The sequence below is a fragment of the Rhea americana genome, unplaced genomic scaffold, assembly GCF_003343005.1.
Source record: "Rhea americana isolate MKP2758 unplaced genomic scaffold, rheAme1 scaffold_76, whole genome shotgun sequence".
NCBI lineage: Eukaryota > Metazoa > Chordata > Aves > Rheiformes > Rheidae > Rhea > Rhea americana.
In genome coordinates, this window is record NW_028186934.1 from 806,601 (window position 1) to 827,797 (window position 21,197).

Here is a 21,197-nt window from a genome sequence, read left to right on the forward strand (position 1 = left end):
GGGTCAAGAAATGCTCGGCTAATTGCGTGAGGATCTGGGTTAGACTGAGTTCTAGATACTTTTAAAAAATGGCACTAACTACTTAACAGGGTGCCCAGTTTATTTAACCTCACTTTGCCTCCGATTTTCTCAAACCTTTATGGCTTATTACATTATATTCCTAGCTCAAATAGCCACCGACATTTGCTATCTTTAAAACGCCTAACATTCTCCACATATCACAAAGCTCTCCATCAAGAGTTAAAAACTGCTACTTGAAGCATTTCTAGTTGTTTAGATCTCGATCCCTATGTAGTGAAGTAGGTGAAATAACCTTCAAATCTGTTACAGCCATATTGAAGGTACATTAGTTAGTTCTACTGCATACTTTTYGCAATACTGTACACAGCTTTTTAGCACCATGGCTTTTGATTAGCACAAAAGGTCAAAAATCAAATTTGCATGTAGACTAGACTATTTTAATGCAATTCTTAAATTATTTGCCAGAAAATAAGTGGAAGAAGCCTCTCCTCCCCAGATTGTAAATGCTAATGTTAATGCTTTTTCCCCTAGCTTTTTTTTTTTTTTTTTTTTTTTACTTCTCAGTGTGTTGAAAGAATCAGAGCATGTTGAAAGAATCATTTCCTCATCAGGGATATCTTAGCAAATCACGAGATTTATATTCTTAGGTTTTGATAGCAGATAGGAGGCTGACAAAAACTGCTACTTAGCAACCCCTCGCAAGGGAGAAGCCTTAGCTAGGTATTTGGAGAAGCAACGTCTTCCTTACCCTCGGAGAGCAGCCGTTGCAACAACAGCAGGCGTTTGACCTCAGACGCATAGCGGGAGGTAAAGGTGCTCCGCGCTTCGCCAGAACGGGAGCTCCCAGAACGTGTGCTTTGAGGGCAGGCACCGCCGAGGAGACGTACAGCGTCTTGTTCCCAGTCCTTCCTGGGGGCCACGTGCCGCCGGCTGCTCCCTTGGGAGGACCGAAAGCCCACGGCACTAGTGTGCGGGCTGCACACTGGGTGTAAAATAAACCCCCAGTCCTCCTGAAAGCCCTGGTAAAATGCCAAGTATGGATATTTTTTGGTCCCCACAATTCCCTCTTTTGCTATAATACAGAGATTTTTAGAGGTGAGGTTTAGCTRCTGCATTTTTTTCAGTCTCTGAATAGTAGCAGGAAGAGAAAAGTTCTGTTTTTTTCTTTTAAAATTTCAAAATTGAAATATCCTTTGGTTCCCCCTAACTATACTATTCTGGAAATGAATTTGGAGGAACAGAAGCACATGCTTCAAACAGAGATGGATGGTATCTAATATCAAGAGTATGAGGGAAAGGAAACAAGCTGATAATTCAAGGAATGAGATCTAGTGGTATGTTAGGATTGCTCAAACTCGTCTCCGCTGGCTGCATGAATTTACACTGCTTCTACACAGTAATATTTTCTATCAGCGCTAGACCTCACCTTGTACGTTTAGATACTCCTGCTGAAATGAAAGAGGGCTTCCAAGAGCACAGGGTGAAATGTCAGCACTGCTGAAGTCAGCATCAAACATGCATTTTTCCAGGGAGGTCAGCATGGGGTCCACACAGTTTAGACAAGGTCTACGCAAGTCGCACCTCCAGGAGCAGCAAGACTAGGTGAAAACAGCCTGAATCATGTTTCTACTGACTTCTAACCCATCACCATGGCGTCACTATGGGAGCTTTGGTCATGAAGAGAAAAACTCCAGGAGACAAAAAATTATTACTGAGTTAGCACAAAACGACTGCCAATCTTGCAGATAAGAGTGAAAAGCCATGCACCCATTATTGGCGGAAACATACTCACTGYCCCTTCAGGTTTTACGGCATTGAATGATCCATGCAAGACTGAATCTCTGACCCAAAGAGCAAATGACAGAGTAGATTGTACCTGGTGATACACACAGGCACGAAGCCAGAACTGCTTTGCTACTCATGATTAAAGCCTTTTTATGGGTCTGGCAGAGATTTGGCTATTTTTGCTCGCTTGAAAGTATTCCAAAATTCTCTTCAAGCTAGAAAAAAAAAAAGATTTCACTTGTTATCTGTCACATACAAACTAAAGTAAATACTTCTGCAGAGAAAGTTGTTGGGTCACTCCTCTTTACATACAGACACTAGGTTTACAGCTTACTTTAAGAAGATAAGCCAATATATTTATTTTTAATAAGACAGATATTTCTTTCTACCTTCTTTTCATTTGCAAGTGCAAACATACAATCCAAAATGCTTATCCTAATCATATTTTTCTGATGAAAACATCTCAGTGCTAGAGCAGAGCTTATTAAGCAATGGCAACACACTTAACATAAGTCAATTGTGCCACCTTAGTTTTGCAGCCATGCAACTTATAGTTACTTATATAATTTATACACACCTGACCATTAGTAAGATATGAAGCCAATGATTAAAAATATGCAGAGTATTTTTTTATTAGTCTTCATTCTTCATAGAAGACAGCCCATCCTATTTAAATCAAAGAGACATTTTTGCATTGTAAAGTAAGAGCCGTGTGAGTGAGGATATAACAGCGCTATCCCTAAAGCAGCATCAGCTGCTGATGGTGGTAAAGTTCTATAAACCTGATCTGCCCACAAGTCCACACCACAGTTATTTTACTTGCCTTACCCCCCCCAAAAAAAAAAGAAGGAAAGAAAGAAAGAAAGAAAAAAATCAGTCAGACCTCATATTCCAAGCAAAGTTACCAGCCCCAACAAGTGGTTACTCTATCAAGTCTTTTCATTGGGGTAATTTCTGCTGCTTTTTCCACATCAAGTTTGCATTTCTTCTGTGGCAGTCCCATAGCAATGGCACGTGATGCTACTTAACAGGTGAAACAGTGGCCAGTGCAGGGCTTATTAAACTGTTGATATTATAGAGGTGAACCAAACCTCCCGTACGGTTCACAGCACGCTCTGTACTTTTACAGCTCCAATCGTTTTGCTGTCTATTTTTTCAGCTCAGGGAAAGTGTTTACTATATCCAGATTTCAGCRTGCACATTTTCAGGAGGATACCGAGGGCATTAAAGAAACACAATGATGGATTTTTCTGCTTGTTATTGTAATACACTACTGAACTGCTCACAAGGCATAGCTTCATTCAGATTTTGAGCTGAAAAATAGTGGTAAAGGCACAACAATAGCAAAGAAGAACTACTGGAGGGCATTCAAGACCTTTGCAAAGTGGTGCTCTTAAAGCTAACAGTTAAACTTGCCACATGCATTTGAGGTGACAGATCCTGCTTTAAATCCAAGCTGACTCACATTGTTTTTCTTTTTCCTTAGCACTCCTAACACTCAGCAATTAAATTGCATTTGCAAATGGAAGTGGCATAAGAATGACTCTTTCCTTGAGTACAGAGAAAAGCAAGAAGTGGGGATGCCATCCCAAAATTCTCAATAAGACCAACACATGCAGGAAGTTGAGGGGACACATATGACTGCACCGTTCTCACAGGCTCTCCAGCATCTTTTTGTAATGAAAGCCTGTCCTGTCTTTGCTTTGGAGTCAGTGCTGGATAGTTAGCAACAGCAGGCAAGTTCCATCCCAAACAGATTGATCTGCTTTTTATAGATATTCTTCCATCCAAGGGACTGAGGAATAAAGGTCCCCCAGAGCTGATCCTTAGACATCAGGATGTTTTTGCTGTCTCTCCTAGCAGGTCTYCAAAGAAGTCTCTGGGCATAAATACTGATCTTTTCTAGTTTAAAGGGAATTATGGGAAAAGGGAATAGTTTAGCCATGAGGTTTTGGAGAAAAACGTTTTCTTGGGAAGACCCTTGACTCAGATGAGATTGCCTGTTATGAGTATAGTCTTCAAAAGAAAGGTCATCAATTGTTCATCTTCACTTTTTTTTTCTTTAAAATCTCCTTGGGAGACCAGACACCGAAGGTGAGGCCCATCTAAAAAGAAATAGTATTATAATTTAGTTCCACAGTAATGTTTTACTGTGCTATTGCATTTCTGAGGCGCAAATTTGACTCTGCGTACTGCAGATGCTGGTTACCTTGCTACCTGGTTTCTCAAATGTGTATCACTTTTCGTTATTAATTGGGCTAGCTCTTTTACCCTGAAGTCTCCATTTATGTTTGCTCTTTACTTAACCTTCACTGTACCTATCTGAGATGATTTCATCTTCATCTGATTGGTTGGCCAGTTTATTATGTTTTCTACTGCAGCTTAGTAGGCTCTTGAATTCTGCTATAGTTCATGTAATTCTCATCGTGTGGTTCAGTTCCCCAAGGAATTTTTTCTCCTGCCAGCAGCAGTTATTTACTCTCTCTTCCTGCATTTTTCATTGTCACTGAAACACCACCTCTGACAATGTTCAACCTCCTCTAATCCCTTTAAAAATAAACCCTGCTGTCAGGTATTTATTTATTTATTTACTTTGAACCAACTATAAACTTAAATAGCATTGCTATGTCCACAGAGCGTGTGTTGGCACAGATGCCCAATTTGTTTCCCTTAGCTACGTGGCATGTTCTCTCATTTTTCTGGAGAGTCAAGCAGAGAGAGAATTTTCTCTTTGCCTTTCTTTTCTTAATCATTGGAGAAGCACCCAACAGACACAGCATGATAAGAGAGGATTTTTACCTGTTTTCTTAGCTGATGGCTCAATATACTCATTCCTTAGTGCTTGCACAAAAAAAGAATTTTGGGCGGCTTTCAAGAATAGCAGGGAAGAACCTTTTGCTGTATCTAAAATGCTGCGTGACTATTTCATGTTGATAAGAGCTCTCTTTCTCTCATTAACTGATTGCTCCTCCTTATTTTAATGAGCACAGATGTATCTGGGGACACAGCTCTCAGGCTTTCAAACACRGATGATTAGCTGGAGGAGACCCATTTTGTTCCCTGCTCTTGTGCCATGCTAACTAGTCTGGGTCAGACTTACAATTCCACCTACCAGAGATCACGGAAATCTTCTTTCTTGCTGGTCTCTCATGCAAGGTCATGTCCTCAGAAAACAGCTTTCCATTTGATAAAAATAGTTCATGAAAAAGTTGTCTCGGTCTCCCCTCTAAGAGTTGGTTCAACAGAACATAGGACCAGAAGGGCTCCCCTGGCTCCTCAAGTCACATCACCTCCTGTTGTACACCTTTATGTCATATAATGTCCTATCCATAAACAGAGAAGAATCCACCCTAGGACTGGTTAGGCTTTCTGTCATTTCTGCTTTCGCTGAAACACATTTCAGATGCTCAAGAAACAGAATTGCCAGCCCAGTCTTGTTTGCACCTATTTATACACAATGATCCTTCTGTTATCGTTGTCTTTTATCTCTCTCCTTCCCTTTTCAATTACTTGTTCTCTTTGGAATTTAGCCCTTAGTGTATTTGTTGAGATGACTAATAAGCTCTTGGCATTTTCATTAATAGACTAATCAAACCACAATTCTATCAAAAGATGTAGTCTTCCACCATGCTGGCACCTCYGCTCCATGCTGCTTGGGTTTAAATTAGCCTCTCCAAACACAGCTGACTGGGAGCATGTGCAATACTGCAAGAACTGCTTCCCGAGGCTTCTCCTCTCCATGCAAGTRCATGGGGTCTTTCCCTCAGCCAATGGAAATACCAGTTCATTGGCTCAGGTCTTTCTTCTTTGGTTGTTTTCACCTCTGGACGCCCAGATTATACCCAAATTCCTGCTTTTGGTCCTCAGAGGCCTTTTATTTTGTGCTATTAAAATGGGTAAAATTAGCTATACCATGATTATTTGTATTTTTGAGGGTTGAAAGAAAACTATTTTTCTTTTTCATGATGACTCATGAGGTAGAGAAAGCAAAAACGGCATTGTTATCAAATTCTTAGATTAAATATATGAATTATTTTATAGTCATTTTGATAACAATTTCCATAAACACTTGATGATATTTTTGTAGTGCAAGTTTTGGAAGAAGCAAAAAAAGGTTAAGGTCAAGGTCTTTGTAAAGAAAAGTCCATTTTAAAAAATAGAACACACTTCATTGAAAAGTAAATTTCATTCAAAACTTTCCATCCATGCTGTTCAATGTATGATTGGATTTAGAATCATCTACCTAGGAACCAGAACAGATGTGAATTGCAGCCTCAGCTTGCCACTATATGTAACTGCCAGAACAAAGGTCTGCTAAAAATACTGGAAGCGGTTTTGAAAATCTATGCCAATATTTTGAATTTCAGGCATTTAAATACATTCAAAACCTTGATTAAATGAATGGAAATTTCACTCAGAAGGGTTGAACATTCAGATACGCAATGGCTGGATCTCTTTGAGAACCTAGGCCAAATTGCTTTTGAAAATCTCAGTAGGGTGCTTATTTGCATTTTTGGCATCAGAATACTTTTGAAAATATGGCACTAAGGCTGCCATTCATCAGACACTTCAGCAGGTGCTGAGATTTTATGCAAGCCCTTGGCCAAGCTTCTGTATTCACATGCTTAAAATTAACCGTGTGCCTAGCTGCTTAGAGGATCAGAGACCACCTCTGCAAGTTTTAGTACACCAAGGTTATCTATGTGAACACTTTGGATGTCCCTAGTCTGCAAACAAACCATAGGTTTACACATTGCACAGCTGCCTTAAACTCGTCACTGAAACTTTAAAGGTAATCCATAAAAGTCAGATAATATTTAACACAGGGGATTATGAAAAAGCCATTTCCAAATGAAAACATTGCATTCATGTTTGTTATCTGCTGTCTCTCCTTCATACATATTATAACTATGTATTTATTTTTCTAGTACTACTAGAGAGATTGCGTATAGAAAGCCTTTTTTTCCTCTTTATAATTGTCAGAAGCAGTATCTTAAAGGTGCTGGATGCCTTATTGCTTGTAGCATTACCAGCACATATATATTTGATGATAAGCCTCAAGGCATAAGACTCAAAGGATAAGTGTATTTTCTGTGACTCTCTTCTAACCCGCCTGCTTTTGCCGAGAGAGCAGGACAATTTCTGTGCATGTTCACACGTGATAGAGAAGTTGCAGTACGCCAGCCTCCTTGGTTGCTTGCAGCAAGTCACAGAAGAGTCCCAAGTGATTAATCAAGCAATGGCTGAGCTAGCATCCATCCCCTACCTGCAGGACATCAGTCAGCAGGATGCTGAATTGGTAAGTATTTGTTTCTAATCCTTGTTCTGGCCTCCCCAGGCAGGAAGCAAAGGAGGGAAGGTTTGGGGCAGAATATTGTCTTATTATTTGCTCTGAAAGTCAGTTTTGAGTGTGTGGACTGGGAATGGTTTTGAAATCCTGCTGCAGTGGCTTGTCAGAGGAGCTGCTCATCACCTGCAAGGATAACTTTCATAGAACCAGCATGACTCATCTGTACGCATATTTAAAATATTAAAACCTCTTCTTTTCCCCTAAACCTCCCCAAATCAGTCTGGGAAAATGATTGCAATTATTCAGATCGTGCTACTTTAAGATACCTGACATTGCAAGCCACCTGCAGCAAAAGAGGCAGAATCTCATAGCTAAAAGCAGAGGAGTGGGGAGTCAGGAGAGAAAAGATATTCACTCCTGGCTCCATCAATGACTTGGCTCCCTGTCTCTGATTAAATTCATATAATACCTTCTGTGCTTTTGTTTGTCCTTCATAAAATTAGGACAGCGATATTAGCAGGATTGTTGTGAGGCTGGAGTCRTTAATATCTTGACACTGCATTGATAACCCACAAGTAGAAAGTGATGCAAATGTATGGTTATTTTTCCATGCATATTGAGCTCCTTCCCTCCTGTATCAGAAAACCCAAGCACACACAAGTTTTATACATTTCACACTGGCAAAAAAAATTCCTTCACTGCCCCTTAATTTATATACAGTCCAGATTTGATGATCCAGTTGCAGTTCACTAAAAACTCCTGTTTTCCCCYAGCCAGCCCCGTGACGTTTGCTTGCAGCCCTGCAAAGCCCGCGAGCTCTGCAGAGCTACGGCTGCGCGGGGGCTCGCTCTGGGGAAGACGAGCGGCGGCCTGCCGCTGCGGGACGGCGTCGCCAGACTTTGAAGTCTCGGCCAAGCGAAGGGGAAACCACACTGCAGAGCAGAAGACGTTCYCCTTTGGATGCAAGCCTTCTGCCATTAAGCTTCAGCAGTCCCACATTTCAAGGCTGACTGAAGGGTCTTGAGTTATGGGTACATATTTCAGTTAGAGGCTTTCTCCAGGGTACAATATTTTCAGTGCATCGCCGCTTTGGCATGGCCTATTACGCGCCTCCCTATATCTTGTCGTGTAGTAATCATAAGCCTGACCTCCCGGAAACCTTTCTGGGAGAAGGTGCTAGGCCACCTAATACGCAGGTCCGTAGTCTCTTAGGGGTAGGATTTGGCAGAACAAGGATCTGTTCTGGGGTATTTCAGTGACAGGTTGTAAATCTTTCGATGGAGACACTCATGCATGGTTTATTGAGGCCAAGGTAAAAATGATTTTTAAAGGGAAAAGGCAGAAAGTCTCTGCCAGCTATCCAGTCTACAGTATTAAAATGTATTAATTCAACATTCATTTATTTTCTTTTGTCTTTTCCTCCTCCTGCAAACTGAATCTTTAATCTGTGTATGTGGAAACAGAGGCTCAGATGCTTTGCAGCTGGGATCTTGTAGCAAACTCCAGGCCCCATGGCATTAAGGCACACTGCTGCAAGCGAGAGTGGATTTACCAGAGGGTGATTAATGGGCTTTAACTTCCTCCTCTGCACCAAGCAGCACAGCACATGCTTCTTTGCATGCCCCTCCGGGCTTTTCCCCAACCCTGCTGCAATCACATCAAGCCTAGAACATTTCTGCCCGTAGCGGGTTCAGCACACCTGAGTCATCCAAGGAGCGAGCAAAAAAAAATCCCCATTTTTCGGCCTGTGTGTCACCAGGCAGGAATAACCATTTGCYGGACAGGGTTGTACCAGCGTGATTCAGTATGTCCCTCCAAGGACGTTGCAGCTTCCCCAGTGCCYGTGGGGAAGGGAACCACCGCACAGGCACCGATCCCACTCGCCTCTCACTCTTCAGGAATACTTCTAAAAAATATCTAAATAGTTTAGAGGGTGTTTTTCCATGAAGGAAGCAGAGCAGGCCCGATTTTAATCTCTTGTACTAATATAAATTTAAAGTAATTCCTCTGAGGTCATTCTGAATTTAAACTGGCAAAATTGAGATAAGACTTTATGACCACGCAAGCCCGTTAAATTGTCTGGTTAGAAAATGCTAAGGATGCCAGATATTTATTATCACATACAGTATAAGTTGTATAAAGTTTAAAACACATTGAATTTATAACAGTGCAATTTGCACTGATACAGCACGGATCCCAAGGGCATTTCAGTTATAAACTCTCCTCTGTAAATGTCTTCCTGCAACTAAATAAATAGCGTCCTAATCTATGGCAAGGAGAATCTCAGCTGAGGGCTTTTTAGGTTAGTATTTATTCATAGATCCTGGGAGAATAAAGATTTCAGTTAGTTTGAACAGTTGAATATAAGCGGTAAGGAGAACCCTTGACAAAATCTTTCCAAGGTTTACGAGTGCCAGGTCACAATGTTTGTACATCATAAAACCAAGATAAAAGATTGTTAAAAAAACAGAAATCTACTCCAGTTTAAAATTGAATGAGGGCAAGACACACACACACAAAAAAAATGCAGTATTTTTCCTTGGAAGGGATTTTCCAAGAAAGATCAGCTTTAGGAGAATTACTGTGCCAACTGTCCTGCTCTTGAGCATTCACATTTTCTCTGCCAGCAAAGCTGGTCAAAAATAGTGATAAAAATTAAAAGCAAAATGCACACTGGGCACTTTGCACTGGAACATATCAATTTCAGTGAAACTTTAAGGTTTCACTGTTTTTACTTTTTGCCCAGAGCAGTGAACTCTCTGCACTGGCCCTCAGGGGTGACAGACTGAGTGAGGTCCTAGTCCCAGCTCCTGAACAGCTTGAACAACTCCAAAACACTCAAAAAAAGGGGGGGGGGACAAGAAAACTCCTCTTCTGCTGACCAGGTCCTGCTCTGGCTTGTTCGAAGCAGGATTTGTGCTTTGCCCTTCCGCCCTTAATACCCTTAATCTCTGGGCTGCGTCTATTCTGGATTCATGGGAGATTATCTGTCACAGGAGTAGTCTGATGGAAAATTTCTGACAGGTTCTTGACTCCTTTAAAGTCAGCGGCAGAAATTTGAGTTTTGTTTTTCATGAATACTGATGCATAAGACTTCGAAACTAATGTTTTCATCAAACGCTTGGACCACTGAGATTTAATTCAATGGTGGCACATGCCCAGTGAACGCAAGCCAGAACTGAGCGTAGCAAGCTTATTTAGAGAGTCAGAAGAATATTCAGGCATCCTTTATCCGGTGTTGAGACACAGAGGAGGAATTTTAACTTGAAAACCCTGAACATGAAGGTAAAATTACAGAAATACCGAGCTGTTCCTTAAACCACAAGGCAACATCTTTGTGCCTTGCTCAGATGAAGCCGACACATTGCCTCATGTGCTCGTATTAGACTGCTGCTCCACCTAGGCACAGGAGGAAGAACAACAGGTGATTTTATGTGAATGCTTAAGCTCACACTGTCCGGTCTATCCAGACTCATAAAGACTAACAAATTTGGGAAGAGCCACCAAAACTCACTCTTTGGGTTCACTTTTAACCAGCTAAACATAGCAGAAGAGACCTAATACAGCATAATATAGTATCATACGCATTAAATACAAGTTCCTCCCAGTTTCTTCCTGGTATTAGCTGCTGCCGAGCCGGGCTCCCCRAAGGAACGGACAAACTGGATCCCACCCACCTCTCCGTGCTACCGAATTAAGTGCAACCAAAACAGCTTTTAGGAAGCGTGCTGGCATGAAGCAATACTACCACCAACCTGAATTTTAGGCCTTTCCCTCTAGCACTAAGTACTGATTAGCATGTATTTTTCTACAGCTTCTCTTTATAGTTTGCACTAGAAATTGTCAGCCTTGTTTTTATGCTCTGTTATGCTGAACGACGGGAGGGAGGGAGGGGGCTCTGTCAAAGAAAAGGACAGGGAAAGGAGGGAAAATGAGCCAGATACTTTCAGCTACTGTAAAAGCTTCTCAGCATTAGTGTTGTCCTCTTGTGAGATTTTACATGCTGCCTTAAATTATGATACATTAGCCTTGGGAGAAAATACTAAAAAGCATTCATGTACTACACAGAATATCCCAGAGAGCTAAATAATGAAATATGGAACCTTTATTCTTTACAACCCAAGTCTTCCTTTGCTAAATATGAACATTTACTGCATTAAAACCTATAGACTCAAACACAAATTTTCCAGAGGATTTTTCCCCCATTGTTAAGTATTTTATAACCACCATAATACAATGTAATGGCTGAAGCAAAGATGAGGTGGCGGTGCTCATTGTGTGAAAGATGAGTAATAAAATCATCAGCGTACAAATGATTTTTTAATTAGGTTTTAATCTGTGTATTTAGAGAAGTTATTTCTGTGTGAATTCCACACTGATAATTTTTATCTTGCTACCACAGCTGCAGTCGCTAATGGCAGATGCCATGGACACCCTTGAAGGAAGAAGAAGTGATAAAGAACGTGTGTGGAATAAAATTCAGAAGGTAAAACCTGCAGCTAAGGGCAGAAGAGTACATTGTTCCTTGGGGAGTAARTGTCCATCTGAGTCGTATCTGTTCCAAAGGTAGAAAGAAAGTAGGTGTCATTTTAAACCTGACTGTATGTCTCAAAACATCAAGCACGTACCACAAATATGTATTTATTTCTTGCTTTAACTCCTGCGGTTGATCTTTGCCCGTGTTAACAGTCTCCTCTGGTTATCAAACGGGGAAACTGAATAGCTTAGTCTGGGCTGATAGCGCTCCTCCATCTCTGTCATATGGGATAACGCCCTAATTATTGGCGTGGGAAGGCGCGTTGGTAGGGAATAAAATTCAGCCCAGCAAATTAAGTTCTTCCTGGAGCTCAAACGAGGCTTTGGTGCTGTGAAATGTAAAAGACATGTAAATGCCTTTCTGGAGTCTCAGCACAGCGATCGGTCAATTTAATTCTTAAAGGATTTGGGAAATGCAGGGAGGCTTATGTTGGTTCTCCGTACGGACGAACGTGACCTGATGCAGTGAGTAACAGGGCAGGCCGGGCGGTAGCACCAAACCAAAGCACTTGACGACTCGGGGCGTTCAGCGCCGCTGACACGCAGCCGCTTCTGAGAAGAAGGGTGGCCACGCASCACCGGGAAGGGCCACTTCTGCGGAAGGCTCAGCGCGCTGCTCTTGCCCCGACTCCTGCGGCTCTGTCRGAGCCCAGGCGGCCGCCCGCGGCGCTGCTGGAGGGCTGAGGAGCAGGGCGCTGGGGCTTAAAACCTGACAGGACTTGAAATCGGCCCTCTTTGGCACTCAGGGCTKGCAGACAGACCGCAGGGAAAATTTCTGAGAAGGTAAACTCTGGCTGCCCTGAGTCAGCGTGACCAGGACTGCTGTGCTGAGACAAAACCCGGGCCTGTTCCTCGGCGCCAGGTCCCCCGCGGGCGCGGGTAACAGCAGCCCTGGAATCCATGGTTGAACCTCCCACGTTCTCTCAACCCACGAGATTSGCCGTGTTCACCGGTGCCACCAGCGTGGGGCACTGCAGAAGGCCCCGTGTTCACGCCTCAGGAGCCCAGCCCGCGTGCCAGCCACTGTTTGGCAATCTGGATCTATCCTTTTATCGTTATTTTAAACAGTATGAACTTTTCTAGATAAAGTGAATATGACAGAGGCATCCAAAACAATTCAGTTACACCAGCTGAGGGCCAAGGCACTTCCAGAATCAATATTCACCAGTCACTTGAATTAAAGWTTTCAGGTGGCAACGTGTCTGCGATGGCGTCTGACTAGGTGTAACGCCTTGTTGAGATGTCAGATCAGTGGCTCATAATAAAGTTTTCAAAGTGCAGATTGTTTTTAGAAACTAACTAAAACCTAGGAGCCCAAAGTAATAAACTGATTTGGTTTCGCTGCAGAATGCTCATGAGGCAGAACAAATGGTAAATGTGCACACCATTCTTGCATAGCGCCGAAAGATTTTCTAAATCTCTCACACCTGCCTACAGATTCTGTGAGAATCTTTTGTCATACATCCACTGTGCGTGTGTGTGTATGTGTATTTATGATATACAATCATATATGTTTATACAACTCTATACGTATTTCTTGCCATGCTTAATAAACTTTGATAGCAATAAAAATGTAAAGAGTCATTGACATATTTACAAATATCCAATTCCCTGTTCTCCTCTAAAAGTTACCTTCCCCAAACTCAGAGCATGGACTTATGCACCAGAGACAAGTTTGTTCCAAAATTTGTATCTAAAGCAAGTATTCTAACCTGTAGTTAGGTGTTTAAATAACCCTCCTGATTTCCAGACCTCTGAACAACCACAGTGCGACAGGAGCTGCTGAGAAGGGAACATGGCTGAAAGCCAAATCAAGTAAACAGATATCTAAATATTTATTAACAGCTCATTGAAATTTTATTGCTGATACTAAAATGATTCCCACATATTCCAACAGAGACTAGCTAGTATATCATTGTAATTTTAGTAAGGCTTCAAAATATTTTCATTCGGTGTATTTATATGTATGTATGTATGTACATTCTTCATATTTCTCTGGCTACTTTTACTTTCAGTGTAATGTTAACTGAAACCAAGCTAACATTTAAAAATGGACTGGCATCCCATATTATGCCATATGAATTTGTGCAAAATTCTATATTTAGGAATAAAATTCAGTGAAGCCCTGAAAATCTGCTCCGTGCCATTTTAAAATGTGGTGCTTAACAATTTGTTTGCAGTCTGAACATAGCTTTGCATTTCATTTTTGACAACTGAATAAGTGAACTTGATACCAGGCTTCATGTTCCAAGTGGAGCTTACTGTTTGTTTCGTAATATAAAAATCTATTTCTATGTTATTTCAGAATTTTAAAAAAATGAAAAGATTAATCAAATACTCCTTTTTTATTTTACTTTTTTTTTCTCAAAAATCTAAATTTCAGCATACTCAGCATGTGCTCAGAGAAATTTTCTAACTGAAGAGGAAGCAAAACRTTCTAGGAGCTTTTTCACCAGCTCTAATTAAGAATGTTAGGCTAGGTTAAAGAACCCTAATAAGCAACTGAGAAAGAGGATTAGGGCAGATGATGAAAAGCTGATGTGGCATGGATTACAGCCTGTAACTTAAATGTGCTAGAACTATTTAGTTCAGAATTTCTCAGTTCATTCATTGTGTGACACTGATTGCAGGACCCTACAAAGGGCCTTCACGCAGATCTAGTTATAAGGTGGTTATTTGTCTTTATGCTATTGAATTAATTTACATATATTGGAAAGTGAAAAAAGAAAATAAAGGGGCTTATGCAAGCAGCTATAAATGTAAAACTCCCCAAAAGCTGACAGCTACACTGCCACCAACGAAGTTCGGCTTTTGCAGTAGAAACAGCTGTTGCGCCCAATGAAAACACTCAAAAAAATTTCCTCTGATGCAGCAGAATTATAGCTGTGCCTATTTTCCAAATGGTTAAAGGGTCTGTCATAATTCCCATTACAAAACACTGTTCTCAGAGTTTACTTTTCTAAGTCAGCCATAAAAAATTCATTTGGGCTAAAGTGGGACATACCAGGGCACCAAGCCTGACATCCAGGCACTTTGTCAGAGCRCAGGGCATATCAAATCAGCCTGAAATTAATCTGGGCAATTTTGAATTTACAGAAATGACAAAGTATGTGTAGTTTCAAGTGTTTTGGCTGCTGCACTCTTCATCCAGTCTAGTGACAGCTTATGTTTTTAAGTGAACTGATTTGTCAAATGGGCTAATTATTTCTGGGAGTTTTAAATAAGAAGAAAAGAAAATGACCTAGAAATTAGCTTGAGGAAAGTRAATGGCACTGCAAAGGCAATGCCTTTCTCAGCATTAACAGGATATTTTCCTGTCTTTCCAGCCACTAGGAGGACTGACCTAGGAGAACCCAGATTACCTTGGGAGATCATGAAATATCCCCTTTACGCACAGGTTAGATGGATAGCATGAAGAACACCCAGAGGCGAGTCTCAAAACCTCTTTCATGTCTATTCTCCAGAATTTCACAGGCACTTTTCCTTCCAGCCCCTCAGCTAAAATTTGAGCCCAGGCTGCTGAGCCCATATGAGAAAGCCATCAGCAGTCCGYGTCACCGGCGCTTCCAGCAGGATGCAGGGGTTCAGAGGGACAAGTGACAACTTGCCATGTCCTGCCTGGTTTCCTCCCCCGTTTCTCCAGCTTATGCAGGTGGCCATGAAGAGTTTAGCCCATCYGTACAAGCAGTTATATACTCTTGAACACATGCTACAACACTTAACTGCCCTCCGTGCAGTGACTCTACAATAGGTCTCCTGCACAGACACCTGGAGGTACAGTTCTTTCAATTAATTGAAGAAGGGACTGAGTCTCAGTTAACTTCACTCGAAACGAGGAACAAATGGATACACGAGATGTACTTTACCTCCTTCCTTCTTTTTATAGTTCTCAGAAAATCTCAAATTAAACTYGCCACTGTCCAGACTGCTGGGTTTACAGAGGATTTAAGGCACCACAGAGTTTACAAATTTGTTTTTAGTTACGGGCTCTGTCCAAATTGTGCTATGGGTTRAGCCACAAAGGGACTTTGCACCACCAGAATTCCTTAAGAACAGTCTTCTCTGAAGCCACCAATAGGAGTGGAAAGCCCACACAAAATAGTCAATAGGAAATGCTACGGGAAAGAGCAGAGACCAAATCGCATCTTTTAAAGAGGCTCAAATCTTCACCAGTGGACAGAGGCAGATTTATATTTTTACTTACCTCTCCTTAATTGATGATATATTACGTCTGAATTTATTAATGTAAAGAGAYTGACTTAGCCCGGTGGTTTGGGCAATAACCTGAGACGCACACTGCTCTGCAGTAATGAACAGGAGACTTCCAAGAGAGACCGATGGAAACTCATCTGATAATTAGATTCWGTCCCAGATTTCTCCAGCCACTGGAGCGTTAAGAAAATAGGGATACTACCATAATATCCAAGTCTGGCCATTACTGACTAGCCTCTTTGTTGACAGAGTTACGTATGATTTAAGCGAAACATGCAGCGAACAGACCACCAACACGAGCAGGAGAGCTCGACCCTGAATAAATGAGAGAATCAAGTCCCCGCATCGCCATTGCAGAGATGTAGGCATCTCATGACTTTATAGCAACTACAGGTAGAAAGGTTTAGAGGGTCAGCCCTAAGGCTGCTCCTTTCCTTTACGGAGCCTTCATTTCTCTTTGGTTTTGTGAGAGAAAGAGAGAAAGGAGTGATCACCTTTCTATCCTATAAGAATAAAATCATTAATACTAATGAAGTCTCTCAATATCATTACAGTGAGAGGCTTGTTATAAATAAATAGACACTTCAGAGCCTATCAACCATAAATTTGACATMAAAAGAGAAGAGAGTCAAATAAGGCAGCGAGTGCCAATAGAGCTCTGCTTCCTTTATGAAGATAATAACGTAGTTCTATTTATCTCCTCCAGGAGAAAAATAGCCCCTAGGACTTCATAGGACTTTCTTAGGATCCTCTTAACATCATTTGAGCAGCCACGGGATAGACATGAGTTGGCAAATAAACACTTTCCTGTACTTCTACATGTGAGACACTTCATAAAACCTTCACAACTGAGTTTACCTCAAGGGCATCACATACTTTGCAATTTAGATAAGTTATTATGCCCATCATTTGCTGAGCTCAGTGGAATGTCTGTTTCATAAATCTGAAAGCAGAGCAAACATGGATGAGTGAATAAAGGAACAGATGTAACTTACATAAGGATAAGTATATAACAAAAGCTGCACTAATATATGTGAATATGAAATGAAGTAAAATTAGTCTAACATATTATATAATCTTTTAGCCAGGCAAACAGATTTTCAGTAGCTGACCTCTGCYTACTGCATCTCTGCCTTTTGCAACAGCAGGGGAACACTATCTTATRAACTGTGCTCTTCACCGACATTATCTCTTAATTGAAAATCAAGGCATGGAAAAGGGCCATAGACTAGCTAGTCTTTAGATCAGCYGGAGAAACAAGAAGGAAGATTCATAGTATGTTGATGGAAAGTGGACGTGTTGCTGAGGTTGGCTAATACAGTAGCTATTTGATGTATATGACATTGGAAGGTCCTGTCAAGCCATGCAGGCCCACGCCACAGCCGCTGAAGAACTCAGCTTGCTGGCACGCACTCTGTGCTGAGAAGCTGCAGACTTCCAAAGTCAATCGGGTTTCAGTGCCCTCTCATGAGTTGTCTTGGCTATCTCTAAACTAAGGAAACCAGTTCCYGGTCTGTTCTGCTCCAAGAATGTGTTACAGCTGGGCTTTCCGCAAACACTCGCATCCATTGTGCAAAGCAAGCGAAAAAGGAAAGGATGGCAAAGGAGTAAGTGAATTTGCAGGAATAGCTGTGGAAGTCTAATCGAGTTATTCAATGAAGAGAGAGAAATGAAAATACAAGAGGAAAATAATTTTAGGGGCATTGATACAGGTAGACTGATAGTGAAGGAGAGGAAGAGCAGAGCAACCAGGTAGAGGAGAAGAGCTAAAATTTTGATGAGAGCTGACCAAAAATCGGCTTCATGAYGAAGCTGGAGAACACGTTAAGACATTCTGCAAAAAATTAACTCAGAAWTAATTATATCCTTGATAGGGACAAGAAGTAGCTGTAGCAAAGAGGGTTTTCAACCTCATGGTATCTGAAGAACAGATAAAGTTAGAAGAGCGCTTGTGTAGGACAGACCTGTGCTGACGAATCTGAGGTGATACAGGAGAAAGGCAATAGAAAGACRACCAACCCAAGAATCTCATAATGAATTCAGCACTACTGTGGGGACAGTAAAAGCGTATGATGGAGTTCACAGAACTATTTGCGTAAGAGAGGTGACTGTGGGATTTCAGGTATTATCAGAACTCCTGGCCCCTAAAATCAGAGCCTGTGGGTCTTTGGTTTTACCTGTCTCACGTACAAGAGAAGTAAAGACATCCCCAATGCCACTGGAKCATGTCTATCAGCTGCCTCCTCTTTTAGACCTCAGCAAGATGCTGAAAGGGTCTCCAGCTACATGGCAAGAAGCAATTGCATCCTGCCTAGTTTCCCCCTCCAGACAACAGTATCTAATATAAATATGAGCTTAAGAGGTGACATCACACACTAAACAGCTATACCTCCAGATCACTGATAGACTACCAATATGACATAAAAAAAAACATAGAATGTGACTACCAATGTGACATAAAAAAAACATAGAATGTGACTAATAAGAAACTTTGAGCTTTCAGGCATAGAAAGCTTTATTAAGGTCTGAATTAGACACCTCAAGTTTCAAGTTTGCTGTTCTAAATCAGTTGGTCTGCTAATGGTATCATCTCTACCCGTAATTCTCAGGCCATCACAGCTACAGCATAAGCACTGCTAACACTACTGGGAGAAAATGTTTTGCTATGAGAAAGGCCTTGCTCTRTTGCGCCAAGCTACAGGATAAGCTAGTTCACTGGAATCATTTTGAAGAGCAGCAAATATGGCAATCGAGCGGTAAACATCTTAAACGTTGGAGTAATGTAGGTGGCTGTAGCCGCCAGGCAGTTAAATCACAGGATGCTGGGCATTAACAATCCCTGCATGGGCATTTAGATAAGTTTGGGGAAATCCCCAGCCCTTGCTAATCACGCTGTCAGTTATAACTGAGCAGCCTGCTTACCTGCTGCCCTCTGCTAGAGACGGTCTCCAGCCCTTTAAACACTTGCTACCAGATTTTCTTACTGCTGTTAAAAACGGCACAAGTCAACAAGACTGCTCATAGTAAGCACTGAGCTTTATAGTGTTTTCAGGAGAGATTATAAATTACAAAGGGACTTTTTCAGTWGTAAGATGGTTACTAAATGTAATTCTTTACCATCATCATTATTGTTATTGTTGTTACTCAGTTCCTCCTCAGCAAACACTCTCTTTCCTCCATCTGCTTTTAGCATCGACTGTTTGCTAATGTGCTATCCTCTTTCCTACAAGTAACACTGGTTTTCAGTATTTCACTAATTTCAGTCCTTTAGGATGGAAATGWCTGCTGTCTGTCACAGTCCTTTCATTAAAGAAAGGCAGTGCATACAAACCAGGTGTGTGAAAATACAGAAATAGAGCATGAGGGGCATCAGCATCTAAAACAACAAAGATTTCCAAAAACAAGTCCAAGGCAAGAATTGTGCAGCTATTTGTGTTACCTTGCCAGACAAATGGAGCACAAAGATTTTGACCTTCCCACAGTAGCTAAGACCACCACGTGGCACTGTGTAAACCTGCTCCCTTCCGAAAGCAACGCTAACAGCTCAAATGTGCTTCACTTAACACACGAACAATAAATTGTGATTTTTTCCAGACCTTCAGGGCAAATCTTTGTTCTAGTCAACTTTACTGGAAGGCATAGATGAGGACTTAATTTTTAATAAAATATTGGTAGTTCTTCCTCAAGCATCTACTCAGCTTTTCCTCCACACTCTATACAGTCATCCCTGCTAATTCTGTAAGCCCTTTAAGTGGTATTCTTTTGGTTATATTCGCTCTAAGGAGTGCTTTAGTAAGCAGCTCTAGGAGACAAAGGAAAATGTTGAGAGGTACTTYATATTTAAAGGCAACTCATTTGCTTTCTATTACTAATAGCTCCCAAGTAAAAATAGATTCTGTATGCTAGAAGATCATTTTTGCCATTGCATGTTATGTATAGCTCCTGCAGACATTTTCAAAAGCACCTATTACCTATTTGAGACTAGTACCTCTAATTTCTTCTTGGATTTAGGAAGCTTGGATGTTTAGGCACTCTAGAAAACCTATATGTATGCCTCTCTGAAACATGCTTTTACAGTTTTACCCTATTAATCCTATAACACTGGGAATGAGTCTGCTTGCTGCATATCTGTCTACATTTTTCTCTAAATGAAGTGAGCACTTTTCCTTCACTGCTCTGTCCTGATGGGACACTGGCTCCTTCATTCCTGTTATCCTAAACCCTAGCAGCTACTGTAACTGACATTTTGTATTTCTATTCAGATTTATGCTGATTTTCTTTTTTAAGTACATTTAAGTTAGTAGGTGACCAGAATAGCTTCTCCATGTTTTGGGTAAGTCACGAAGTTTCCTTTGGACTATTAGTAAGTCATTGAACATGGACATCTATTCCTTGGAACAGCCTCCTTGCAGCAAAAATTGACACATTTAATGACATCTGTGATACACTAGGACTTGCACCAGCCTGAAAGATAGGYAGTACCTGTGTTTCTTTCACTGTAGTTGGTGCATATTACATAATTAAGAAACATGTGCGAGATGTCTTATCTGAGTGAGGCAGRACAAAAAATATACTAGTGCTGTGCACATTTCAGGGCAAATCTAGCTGCATCCAGGCAAATTCAGAAGTGACTGATTGGGCATTACTAGAAATGTAGTAAGTTCTGGCAGAAAAGGAGGTGGTAACTTCCCATAAAGCCCTACTTTGAAGAGGAGGTTGGTCTAGGTGACCTCCAGAGGTCCCTTACTCTGAAATTTTTCAATAATTGTAATTCAGCTGCAGCCAGCAAGCGCTGCTTATATATCCTCCACGCYGCCAGAGAATCAGTCAGGATGACGTCCAGAGAGCAGAGCTGAACGGTCAAAGCAGCGAGGTGTCAGGGATTCGGGAGCAGTCGCTGCACCGTGCTGGGAGCCCTCCTCCGCTGCCTTCCCTTTGTCTGTCCATGGGCCACGTGTGCATGAGGGCAGGATTTGAAGTATTTTTATATGCTTCAAACAAGGCCTATACTGTTCCTCATCTTTGTGTGAAATTCTATGTAATGTGTCTTTCAAAAAAAAAAAATCCTGTAGTTCTGAATCAAATGCTAAGCCAAAGGGAAATCATATACCACTTTGCCTGATGAGACCTTCTGCAGCTCACCCTTCAAGCTAGTCCTACTACATTTCCTTTTAGCAAAAGACTTCCAGATTTTTATTGCACACGCAAACAGCATTAGATAAACATGTCAAAAGTGCAAGCATTTACAGATTTTGCACAGTCTTAGAGAACTGTGTAAACCCATTTTAGTTAAGAACGAGCCGATCACCTCAGCATCCACAGTAACCACAGAGCATTTCCGTTTTCTAGTGAA

At 41.3% G+C, this 21,197-nt stretch overlaps 1 protein-coding gene across 1 annotated transcript in view; it reads left to right on the forward strand.

Moving 5' to 3' along the window:
* SPATA16 (spermatogenesis associated 16) overlaps positions 1-21,197 on the forward strand; it is an 80,013-nt gene that overhangs the window by 55,139 nt on the left and 3,677 nt on the right. The window contains exons 8-9 of the mRNA XM_085322286.1: positions 6,941-7,105; positions 11,499-11,582. Coding sequence (XP_085178412.1) covers positions 6,941-7,105; positions 11,499-11,582 — 249 coding nt within the window. The remainder of the gene's footprint in view (positions 1-6,940; positions 7,106-11,498; positions 11,583-21,197) is intronic.